This window comes from Lactuca serriola, chromosome 2 (genome assembly GCF_051521515.1).
Source record: "Lactuca serriola cultivar US96UC23 chromosome 2, Lser_US96UC23_V15, whole genome shotgun sequence".
Taxonomy (NCBI): Eukaryota; Viridiplantae; Streptophyta; class Magnoliopsida; order Asterales; family Asteraceae; genus Lactuca; species Lactuca serriola.
Window position 1 is genome coordinate 80,959,926 of NC_136409.1, and position 12,616 is coordinate 80,972,541.

The 12,616-nt window shown below is 34.8% G+C and overlaps 1 protein-coding gene and 1 long non-coding RNA gene across 2 annotated transcripts; both read right to left on the reverse strand.

Annotated features, from left to right (window-relative positions):
• Window positions 1-679: 679 nt before the first annotated feature.
• LOC145090352 (uncharacterized) lies at window positions 680-1,646 on the reverse strand. The gene is made up of 2 exons (XR_013701509.1): window positions 1,572-1,646; window positions 680-1,241 (listed from the first exon to the last, which is right to left on the reverse strand). It is a non-coding gene; the product is annotated as an uncharacterized LOC145090352 (long non-coding RNA).
• A 9,502-nt stretch (window positions 1,647-11,148) lies between these two features.
• On the reverse strand, window positions 11,149-12,221 carry LOC145089351 (uncharacterized). The gene is made up of 6 exons (XM_079027796.1): window positions 12,205-12,221; window positions 11,971-12,097; window positions 11,858-11,893; window positions 11,588-11,683; window positions 11,399-11,506; window positions 11,149-11,298 (listed from the first exon to the last, which is right to left on the reverse strand). The coding sequence occupies exons 1-6, from the start codon at window positions 12,219-12,221 to the stop codon at window positions 11,149-11,151; spliced, it is 534 nt and encodes a 177-aa protein (XP_078883922.1).
• Window positions 12,222-12,616: the final 395 nt, after the last annotated feature.

Below are 12,616 nucleotides of genomic sequence, written 5' to 3' on the forward strand. Positions count from 1 at the left end.
GCATATTTATAAAAATGGTCCAGTGTTTCTACAAAATAATATAAATGGTCCCCACTTAGGTAAAATTAGAAAAATAGGCCCTATGATTTATAAAATTACATTAATGGTCCCCAAGTTCTAAAAATGGCTCTATGATTTATAAAGTTAGAGAAATAGACTGTGCGTGCAAATTTATTGAAATGGGCCTTCTCACTAGAAATTTTTTTTAAAAATGGTCCTTTTGTTTCTTAAACTTACATAAACAGTATATGCCTAATAGAGAATTTACATAAATCGTCCATCTGTTCTACAAAGTTATATAAATAGTCCATGCCTAATAGCATCTACATAAATTGGCGAACTATTTCATTAAATTACATAAATGGGCCCTACAATAACAAAAACTACAAAAATTACCCTACCTAATAGAAATTAAAGAAATGATCCATACGTTCCACAAAACAACATAATTAATTGTCCATGCCTAATTCCGAAATTACACAAATGGTCCATGTATTTAACAAAACTACTTAAATGATCACTGCCTAATAGCGACATTACAAAAATTGTCCCAATGCTTCACAAAATTTACAAAATTTGACATTACCTATGAGGTCAGTAAAAAATTGATGTCGAAAATATAGGATTAATAAATGAGGAATTATTGTAAGGGAAATTCAAATGTTTCCACAAAAGGAAGTATCATAAAACTGAAAGTCAATATATTCATTTTGCCATTCCAAAAATATATATGTAGACGTCCTTTATATTGGACATATATAGAAACAATCTCCATCTTTCGTTCATACTCTTTACAACCAAAATCTTTCTAGTACTATATATCTCAACCATTTCTTGAAGGAAAACCTAGATTTTTAATAACAAAACTTTATGATATGCGTGAGTGATAAGAAGAAAAAGAAAAGGATATACAGTAATTGCATACCAAATTACCTTTATGGCTCTTTATTTATCATGCAAGTTTACTCCTTTGACTTTTAACCAAAACCATCTCTTTACACGTCGTTGAAATTTAGTAGCCTTTTGTTTCATCTGTTGTGCAAGGGGTTTGGACCCGTATGGATCTTCCTCTTGTCATCACCATATTCTGCAACGCGATCATCTTCTTCTGGTTTATCTGTTTGACACTTTGGACCAATACGTCTACATTTAACATGATGCTCATGATGATGAGGATGTGAAATATTGTATGTAGTTGAAGAAGAATAAGGAGTCCCTTGAACAGAAGATACAAATTGTAACTGTAGCAACAGCAATGCGAAGAAAGAAAATAAGAGAAATGCTTTACTTCGACTTGTCATATTTCTAGGGTTTGGTGTTAAATTAGAAGCGTTGTGTGTAGGAATTCTTGTAAAATAATGAATGAAGGCTTTATTTGGTAGTTTTGGATTCTGCAATGTTCCAACTTTGGAAGCTTAAGCTCTGAAACTTAATACTGTGTGTGTGAGTGTGTGTGTGTGTGTGAGAGAGAGAGAGAGAGAGAGAGAGAGAGAGAGAGAGAGAGAGAGAGAGAGAGAGAGAGAGAGAGAGAGAGAGAGAGAGAGAGAGAGAGAGAGAGAGAGAGATGCCACCTGATGTCTTTTAATAGTTTGGCTCCCAATAGAATGTGTTGAACTTGAACACATTTTGAATATACGCGTCCGTGGATTCGTTTGTTAAAATTTACTTGGCCAAATATTAGATATTAACGTCTAGCAATGATCTCTCATTAGTTTTTTAGTTTAAAAAAGGAAAATATTTTATTATATATATCATATTCTATCTGCAAATATGTTTATTGTTGAGACGTTTAGATGATTTTCAAATCATCACCACCATTTATATACTTCCTTTATATATTTATTGACTGTTTTTCTTTTAAATAATTACATTTATATCAAAATTTATGTTGAAGTCTTAACTTTTTTTACACAGTTGTTGATTTATAATGAATATTAAAAAGATAATTATGTATAACATGATAAGAAAGTCGCTCTATACTGTTAAGCGATTCGCCATTTGCAATTACCAAAGTTTTTAATGAGAATTATTTTTTTTACATATATGAAGTGTCATCATTATGAAAGACAACATTAATAAACTTGCCATCGATTACACTTTAAAATTTTCCAAGTTTAATACTTTTTGACCTTTTACAATGTAAAATGTGTAGGGTAAGGGTGGCTATTAATCATGGCCCCTTAACAAAAATGTCACAGTACTATCAATAAACCAATTTCCTCCTACTCATCATGGAAATGGAAATTTATTAAATGTAACCCACACAACAAAAAAAATCGCTTTTAACGTCGACAAAATTGATTACATAGATCGTAGCTAACATCTTTAGCAACAGACAAGTCATCGAAAATGAGTCTTCCCTATTACTTTGTGTCTAATACTCATAAAAACATCGCTTATAGCGTCTTCCCTATTAGGTGTCATTAAAACAGGTTGCCGTCGCAAATGGTGGCGATGCTGTTACAATTCCGGGGTACACCGGTCAGAGTTTTTCTGGCCAAGGTTGTCGGAGTCATAAGTCGTGGCAAATGGAAAAAGTCATCGCAAATGTACGTCGTCGCTAATGATTTTTTTTTTAAAATATAAAATTTATATTTTTTTTAATTTATGTAAAAATGCAGAAATTATAATCTAAAAATCTACATTACATAAATGATCTAATCCATTATTATAATCTAAAAATCTAGATTACATAAATGATCTAATCCATTATTATACTGTAATCCATAAACGATCTAATAAATACATAATATCTTACATAATAACATCATTCATAACAAAAAAACAAAACATACTATTCTTCTTCCTCATGGTCGGTCGCATTGTTTTTTATGTCAACTAGCTAATTAAATGAGTGAATAATATCTCTAATTGTCGTTATAAACGTCAATTTTAAAGAAAAACATTAACATCAACATCCTACAAAATAAGTATATAAGTTAAAATAAAAAACTAAGAAAAAATAAATTATTACTTAACAATTATGTCACAAACATATTAAGTTATTAATAATTTAACAAACTATCAAACTATCAAATCAATTAAGTCTTTAACAATTTAACAAACTATCAAATCAAATAAGTCTTTGACAATTGAAGTTATTAACAATTTAACAAATTATCAAACTACCAAATAAATTAAGTCATTAACAATTTAACAAAGTATCAAACGACCAAATCAATAAAGTCTTTAACAAAATAACAAACTACCAAACTAACAAATTCATAAAAAAAATACATTAAGCACTTAACAAATAAGAAAAGTACCAAATTATCAAAATTCCCTTTAAAATGCATCAAGTCCTTAACAATATAACAAAGTTCCAAAGTGCCAAGCTACCGAAGTCCTTAAGAATTTGAGTTTGTTGTAGTGCTTGTGATTGTGAAACTCCTTAAGAGTTTGAGTTTGAGGTTTACGGTTGATGTTTCTCACATATCCCCTTGGAGCACCTAACACCTTCTCAAATATGTATGTGCAATCCATTGAGCTCGGATCACCACCGGAGGAGGTTATGATTTATTTTTTTAGAGCGATCTCACCAACTAAATCATTATGTATTTCAAAAATATTTTCAATATACTTCAAATCCAATGCAAAAAACAACAATCTAATTCACTTTTAAGTAATAAAAACTTACGTATTGCTCTTCGACTAATGGGTCAACTAATTCCACCTGTTTATTGACATGCACACAATGATATGCTTCAGGTCTATTCAAATTATGTTTAACATTACAAAATATGTTATACTCGAATAAACATTAGAAAATATGTCATACTTGAATAAACATTATCGTAACTCACTTTCTTAAAACAAGCACTACTATAGGTTCTCGTCCCTCCACGATTCTTAATTACTTGCTTTTTTCGGCATTATCTATTTTCATTAGATCATTTTTTATGCTTCTCAGTTAAGAAATTGTCATTCATACATGTGGGGGTTGAGCCCTTGCTCCATCCACATCCGCATACCGTGTGTGTCACACCCCAAAACCGAGAACGGCGGAAACGTTCCGGGGTGGAGGATGTCATGTGAAGTATCATAACAATGTAAAGTAGTAAACAAGCAACAACAACATCCATTGCATTAAAAGTAAAGTTTTAATACACGTGTGTTCTTTCATTGTAATAAGACACCAAAATATATAATCAAAATAAAAGACGAGTCTTGTCTGTGCTCCGTCTTCTCAAAACCTGGCCATCGTACCTGTCTACTGGTGACCTGAGAATACAAGTTATTTTGAAAGAGAGTATCAGCCTAAAGCTGGTGAATTCATAAGTATTTAAGTGTTATTGTCTTGTTTTGGAAAGCTGTTATGAATGCTATGTAAATCTTTGAATGAAACAGTTGATATAAGTATGAAACCCTAGAAAATCCCATATTTCCTACTAGTATGAAATGTAGTACTCTACCAAGACCCGAATGTTTTGCTATAAAAATGATAGTTTTTCCTTCCTTTTTGACTATTACTAACAGTACTTAGTCTAACTCATCCTTTATGTGAATGTGTCACAAAATAAAGTAATAGGAAAAATGTAATCATGTAAGTGTTATCCTTTTGTATTAGGATTAACACGACATCGCGATTAGCGAAATGTATAACCTTTGAACATTCGTAGATTGTTCAATTTTTCCTCCGTAGCTGCAGCAGGTGTAAGGAATGGTTAGTCCCGTAAAGGTACTCCTAATATAAGTATTAACCGTAGGCATCCGTAGATGGTCATTTACCTATGTAGCGAACAACAGGTTAAAGGAATGGTTAGTACCGTAAAGGTACCCCTAGTATAAGTAACAACCGTAGGCATCCGTAGATATTCATCTACCATTGTTGCTAACAGGTGGGTTCCGGAATGGTTAGTCCCGTCTAGACATCCCGTTGAACTGGGATAGGCAGGACAATTTACACATAATGTACTAGTAAATCATCCTAGTGAATTTAGGTACAAGAATCCATGTAAGTGCATACAAATAAATGTATATATGTAAAAGTATTCATGTAAGCGTATCGATGTAGACGTATTCAAGTAACATGTAATGTATAGTATAGACTCATGAATGAACTGACTCTGGTGTAATTCCTTGAAACAGGAATAATGTTTTGTATCTCCTAACTATCCCTATAATAGTTAACTGGAAGGTAATTGATTGTCCATGCAGGTTTATACACCCTTGCTACACAAGAGTGTGGGAAACTGAATGAAGGCTGAAAACTATAACATCGATACATATATAAGAACATAAGTGTATAGATATAGTTTTGTTCCCGAAGATAAAAATAGTTTTGTAAGACATCTAATAGTTTTGAACAATAATTAACAATGACTTGATGTCATTTTAATAAATATTTCAAACGTAATACTTTTGCTACCAAGGTATTTTTAAGATGGAAAACCATTTCATGCATCACATTTTGTAGTATGTGAAATCTGCTGGATGAAAACACCGTTATAAATACATATGATTGATTTAATAACATGTTGTTTTCTACTTGTATTCCCCCCCCCCCCATTAAAGCATTTAAAATCATTTAAAACATTGATTAAGGGGTATGAACTCACTTGCAGCGAGTGGATTGGATTGAAGTGCCGGATATGGTGCTAGGTGACAAATGGGGACTTGTACACACGCACGAGCCTAGTTATCATATAATGAACATATATATATATATATACATACATATATATATATATATATATATAACTAATTAGCCAATTTATAACTAATAAATTAAGTTGGGACACTTTAGAATATGAAAACACTTTGTTTCAAGTGTTAAAGATCACAAGGGTTGCATCCAAGTGTTTGTAGGGAAAAGCTAGAGTGTTTGGAGTTCAAGGGTAAACTCCTTTGGAGTTTACGGTTTTAATGACCATTACCCAAGGAGTTTACGGAAGTAAACTCAAGGGTTTACGGTCGTAAACTCTACACCTTATGACCATATGTTGTTTTGAGGTTTTACAAGTCCTTTGAAGCATTTCTACTTGGTGGTTAGGCCTTAGGAAGGGACTAGGGCAACAAAACACTCCTTTGAGGAGTTTACGGCCTCATGGTCATTTCCCTTTGGGTTTACTACCTTAAACTCATGAGTTTACTAACTTAAACTCATGAGTTTACTACCTTAAACCCATAAGTTTGGTATTTGGGGGTTTTCAAGTCCTTAGCTCAATCATGGCAATAGTCTATGTTAGATTTAGACATAAGGAATAACCATTGGACTTTTATGGGACTTTTATGCACCTTTTGGGGTGTTTACGGTTTTGGGAGATCCCCAAACCGTAAACACATGAAAATGTAAGGTTTTGGTGCTTTTTGTGTGATAAACTCATCAAGGATAAATCTAGACAAGTCCCTAAGGCATGGTGAAGCATCTAGGCACCCTAAGGCACCACTTTGCACCATATTTGGTGTTTACGGTTTTGGGAGCCTCCCAAAACCGTGAACGCCTTGATCTTGGTGTTCATGGGACTTTTCTTTGATGTTAATATGTAATACAAGCTTATTAAGACTCAAGGATGGAAGTACTTACTATAAGGAAGCTTGAAATGAGCTAAAAGTCCAAGAACACTTAGTGTGTGTTCTTGGTGTTTTTGGAAATCTAATGACCATTACCCAAGGAGTTTACGGAAGTAAACTCAAGGGTTTACGGTCGTAAACTCTACACCTTATGACCATATGTTGTTTTGAGGTTTTACAAGTCCTTTGAAGCATTTCTACTTGGTGGTTAGGCCTTAGGAAGGGACTAGGGCAACAAAACACTCCTTTGAGGAGTTTACGGCCTCATGGTCATTTCCCTTTGGGTTTACTACCTTAAACTCATGAGTTTACTAACTTAAACTCATGAGTTTACTACCTTAAACCCATAAGTTTGGTATTTGGGGGTTTTCAAGTCCTTAGCTCAATCATGGCAATAGTCTATGTTAGATTTAGACATAAGGAATAACCATTGGACTTTTATGGGACTTTTATGCACCTTTTGGGGTGTTTACGGTTTTGGGAGATCCCCAAACCGTAAACACATGAAAATGTAAGGTTTTGGTGCTTTTTGTGTGATAAACTCATCAAGGATAAATCTAGACAAGTCCCTAAGGCATGGTGAAGCATCTAGGCACCCTAAGGCACCACTTTGCACCATATTTGGTGTTTACGGTTTTGGGAGCCTCCCAAAACCGTGAACGCCTCGATCTTGGTGTTCTTGGGACTTTTCTTTGATGTTAATATGTAATACAAGCTTATTAAGACTCAAGGATGGAAGTACTTACTATAAGGAAGCTTGAAATGAGCTAAAAGTCCAAGAACACTTAGTGTGTGTTCTTGGTGTTTTTGGAAATCTAATCAAAACACAAAAACAGATGGATGAAAAGATGTACAATCACTAGATTAGGTGTTATACCAACTTGGAATGGCTAGAACACTTACAAGTTTGAAGATCTTGATTAAATTCTTGGATGATACTTGAGAGTGTTTTTGAGTTTACTCTTTTGGTAATTGGGGAGTAAATATAAATGACTAGTTTGGGGAGTAAGCTCATGCTTCAGGCATGAGTTTACGTTTTGGGGGGTAGTTTACGGCCCAAACATAAAAGTTTGGCCGCGAACTTCTAAGCTACATGGTATACGCGGTTTAGAAATTTCGAGACCCGAGACGACCCATCTGTTCACCCGTTCGTTTAAAGATTAATTATTAAAATAATCAAATGAACTTATTTTTCCCAAAAACAAGTAAAAGTGAACATGACTTATAATATGAAGTGATTGAATTTTAGGGTTTAACCGAATGAAAATTCCGGGTTGTCACAGTTTGCAACCCTTTAACATGTTGTTTTGCGTTATATTTGCAACCTCGATACCTCACACATATCTAGGCGTTAAGGGACACCCATAAGATTGGAGCCTCGAGTTGAAATGGATTGAAAATAAAACCATGTCTACAAAAAAAATAAGAAAAAATTAAAAACAAAACAAAATTAAACATATTAAATATAAGTTTATGAATAATTTACCGAAAGATGCTGTAACATGCCATTCTTTTCGGCTTCATAAACAACTTTCCAGATGTCCTATCAAAAGCGATGTCGTGCCACAATTAACTACGAACCTTCCGAATGAAATAATCGTATACATGACCAACCAGAATGTAATTATCCCTGTCAAATGCCAACTTAAGAGACCACTTACCATTTGCTTCGTATACCCTATGTATTTTTACATTTTTTTGCCATACCTCTTCCTTTTGGAGGTACAACTGCATAAAAGATATTTTGACTCATTGGAGGTATAAAGTCTCTACCTTGCTCATTATTTCTGTAGATCTAGTTCTAGTTTATTTTATAAGCTTTTGGTCCCAAATCTTCTTGTTCTTGGAGTTTGAGTGAACTCTAAAACCCTTGAGTGAATTTGTTAGCTTTTGGACCTTGGGATTGGTTGGAAAGTTGGCTTGCATGGCATTTTGAGTGAGTTTATGCCTTGATACTGTCATTTAGGACTTAGAATTTAAGATATTGTCTTAATAGGATGTCTCAATGGATAAAGATGGAAACTTTATCCATCAAGAACTAGAGGGGAACCAGATCTGAGAATTATAGTTGTTAGGATTGAGTACAAAAATTTAATCCATTAAGTTGTTGGTTCCTAGTGCCCACGGTGTGGCGACCAGTTGCCACGACGTGACGACTGATGTTTCTGCGACCATCTCGTTAAGCGTTGCCACAACATAACCAAAGGTCGCCATAGTGTGTGAATCAATTAGTTGTCGGCTGTTTTGTCCTGTAGTGCCTATGACGTGGCCTATGGGTGGCCACGACATTGAGGCGTGTCAAGTTGACTTTAACCATTGACTTTTGACCATAGTTGACTTTTGTTCAATTTAGAGGATTTAGGTTATAGACTGAGTAGGCACTTTTTTATTTTTGTTAGGTGTTTCGTAGTACTAGTCTTCACTATATGAGAGTTGTCTTAATTTAGCTGCTATTTGTGAGGTGAGTCTTCTTACTACATTTACCTACGTGGTATTTATGTTTGTGACCAGTTGGGTCTTAATTATTGATTATTGTTATGTGTGAGTTGAATTGAATTACTGATTATTGTTATGTGTGAGTTGGTATAGGGAAACTCGACGAGTTGGACGCTGTTTGAGAAATCCTTAATTTTAGGGTTTTGCACCCTATTTAAAGACCTTAACCCTATTTTGCACCCTAATTTTAGGGTTTTTCATCCTATTTAAAGACCTTAACCCTATTTTTGCACCCTAATTTTGGGAAGAGATCGAAGAATGGAAGTTTCTAGATTCAATGGAAACGGCTTAATGCATTAAGCTGTTTGATTCCTGGCCAACTCAACGAGTTCATGAGGAGAACTCGACGAGTTGATGCGAATTTTCCCGATCTGTGCATTTAATGGGAGAACTCGGCGATTTGGGTCAACTCAGACCATTAACTTTGACTTTTGACTTATAATTAAAGGAATTATGGGCTTAGTATAAGGCTTGTATGGGGTTGGGCCCAATTTGGAAAATTGGGCTATTAGTGGGCTTTGATGGATCTAGTAGTTTCTAGTATTTTGGGCTTGAGTTGTTAATAGGCCATCGGGATACAAAGTGTTTGGACTAGAAAGAATGGTTGGGCCTTAAGGCAAGGCCATGTAAGGATTTTGGGCCCAATTTGGAAAATTGGGCCATTGGTTGATTAGTGGGCCTTTGGGCCTTTCAGATTGTAGTTTAGGCCATGGGCTTGATCAAGGCTAGGTTGGGGGTAAAATGGTCCTTTTACCCCAGGTATGGAGTTGTGGTTATGGATAGGAGCTCGATTGTTAATTGGGTGTATTATTGATATTAGTAGTTCAGGAAGCCGTCAGGGCAGCAACTAGGGATTCTTTCAATGAGCTTCTGCAGTGCGAGGTGAGTCTCCTCACTATATCCATGGGTCGAAAGCACCAATGTCGGCTCATTATGTAATATGTGATATGATAGTTGTTCTGTGATATGTGGTGTGCTAGTTGTCTCTATGATACGTTCATGGAAGACCTCAGAGGGTGCCCAAAGCAATTGGATATCAGACCATGGGGGGAGCCCATGGCATTCCAGATAAAGACCATGCAGGGGAGCCCATGGCAATTTATACGTATGTGGCATGATATTCTGTGATTGTATGTTTATGGTATTTTGGGGAACTCACTAAGCTTTGTGCTTAGGGTTTTCACACTACAAGAAAAACGCGATTTTGGTACGGAAGGAATCCTTTGCGAAAAGCTGAAATTCCGTTGCAAAAGATGATTTTCTATGGAATTTGCAATGACCCATTTCCATCCCTAAAAACGCCGTGGAGAGGGGGTTGCAACGGAAACGATACTTCTGTCACAAATGTGACAACGGAATTAAATCTGTGGTAGATGGTATTTTGTAGTAGGATTCTGTCACACAATCTATGGTAGTTATTCCATCACAAATTCCGTGGTGGTGATTCCCTAGCAACTTCCGTGGTGGTGAATCCCTAGTAAATTCTGTGGTGGTCATTCCCTAGTAAATTCCATGGTGGTGATTCCCTAGCAAATTCCATGGTGGTCATTCTCTACCAAATTCCATGGTGGTGAATCCCTAGTAAATTTTGTGGTGGTCATTCCCTAGTAAATTTCGTGGTGATCATTCCGTAGTAAATTCCATGGAGGTGATTATGTAGCAAATTCCGTCGTGTTGAATCCCTAGAAAATTATGTTTGATGACTTACTAGCAAATTCCATGGTCATGAATCCCTAGCAATTTTCGTGGTGTATATTGTATATCAGATCCGATATGGACGGATGGATAATTGATTTATAAATTATATCCAAATTATTTTGTAGTAATATATGAAAAAAAAATAACAAAAAAAAATCAAAACCATTATATCATAATATAATACAATAATTATTTATTACATGGAAAAAAGAAAGTTGTTAATCTAAAATAAATACTCTACAATAAACATATATCAAGCTACTAATTTTGTTGTTTTGTAAAGACATTAATAAGATGAAATGTCGTTTGAAGTTGTTTTTCAAGATGCCCAACCCTTGCGTTGCTTACTTCTTGTTGGGCATTCGTCATTTCTTTAAGCTCTTCGTTTTGCTGTTTTTGTTTAGCAACAAGCTCCCTCATTTCTTCTATTTCATCATTTTTTTAGGGAATGTAAGATACATCCGTTTTAACGTTCCTATTGGGAACCGCCTTTGCAAAAGAGCCTAATCCATAAAGTCTTCTTTTTTTAACATGACCACCAACAACATAAAATAGCTTGTCCTCTTCAAATTCAACACCTTCAGCTTCCAACTATTCTCGTTTTAATAATATAAGTTAAAATATATCAAATTTATGAATGATATTATGGACTAGCTACAATATAAAAGTTTAACACTGAAATGAATATTACATGAATTTGTCCATCTTTTTCATTTATGAAACTGACTCCATCGTGATTCTTTGTGTGTGTATACAGGAACAATTCACTATGTGGTGGATCACATCCTAATTTCCTCTTCTGCATAAATACAATATAAAATGTCAAATATACAGATAAACATATATAAACATTGATACGATATACCATTTAAAAAATTACCAAATCAGAAGCTATCTTCAAATGACTTGCGGATCCAGCATTATGTGTAGGTTTTGCTACTCCATCAGCCACACCGTTATTCCTATTTTTGTTGTTCTACTCAGATTTTAGCTTGTATTCTTCTGTATTCCATTTTAATTGTCAGGAGTTCCAGACTTCCTATGGAATATGAGCTAGTTTAAAGCTATGTTTGTTTCTTTTTGGGCTCTGCATGTTGAAGAGATATTGACCATAACTTTCTGCTGCTTTCCTTGCCAAAGCTTGCCTTACCCGCGAGTCTATTGCTTCATCCCAACAACATTTTTTCTACACATTAACAATATAAACATAAGTTAAAGTGTAAATGTTTACCAAACAATAATTTGTCACATATAGTTAATTACCTGAAACTCCTCCCAATATAATTCGCGCATTTCTTTGTTTACTTTTCCCCAAGCGTACCCTTCTGGATCTACTCTTTGTTTAAAGGACTGACTAATAAAGTGCTCACAAGGGCCTGGTGGCATTAGCCTGCAAGTAATCATGTGATGTTTTAAGTTATGAATTGATATGTGTGTGTGTAAACTAAAAGTTTATACATAGAAAAAGTTGTAAATAAGATTTGATTGGTAACTCACATTTTTTTTCCAAACATTAACAGTTAAACGTCCATCTGGTCCACAATCTTAAGAGGAATTTTTTTCACCTTCTACACTTTCCACTATAGATCCATTCATGGTTGGTTGTGTTGGTGATGGGGAAGATTCTGGGATAGGTGTTGTTGATGGGGTATATTCTGGGGTAGGTATTGGGATAGATATATATGTTGAGGATGTGGTAGTTCCTTTGCTTAAGGAGGGTGTGGTAGTTACTATAGTTGTGGAGGATGGTAGTGTAGATGCATATTTTGAGGTTGTGGTAGTAGATATTGTCACACCCCAAAACTGAGAACGGCGGAATACGTTCTAGGGTGGAGGACGTCATGTACAGTATCATTACAATTGCATAATAGTAAAAACAAGCAACAACAACCATTGCATTAGTATAGTA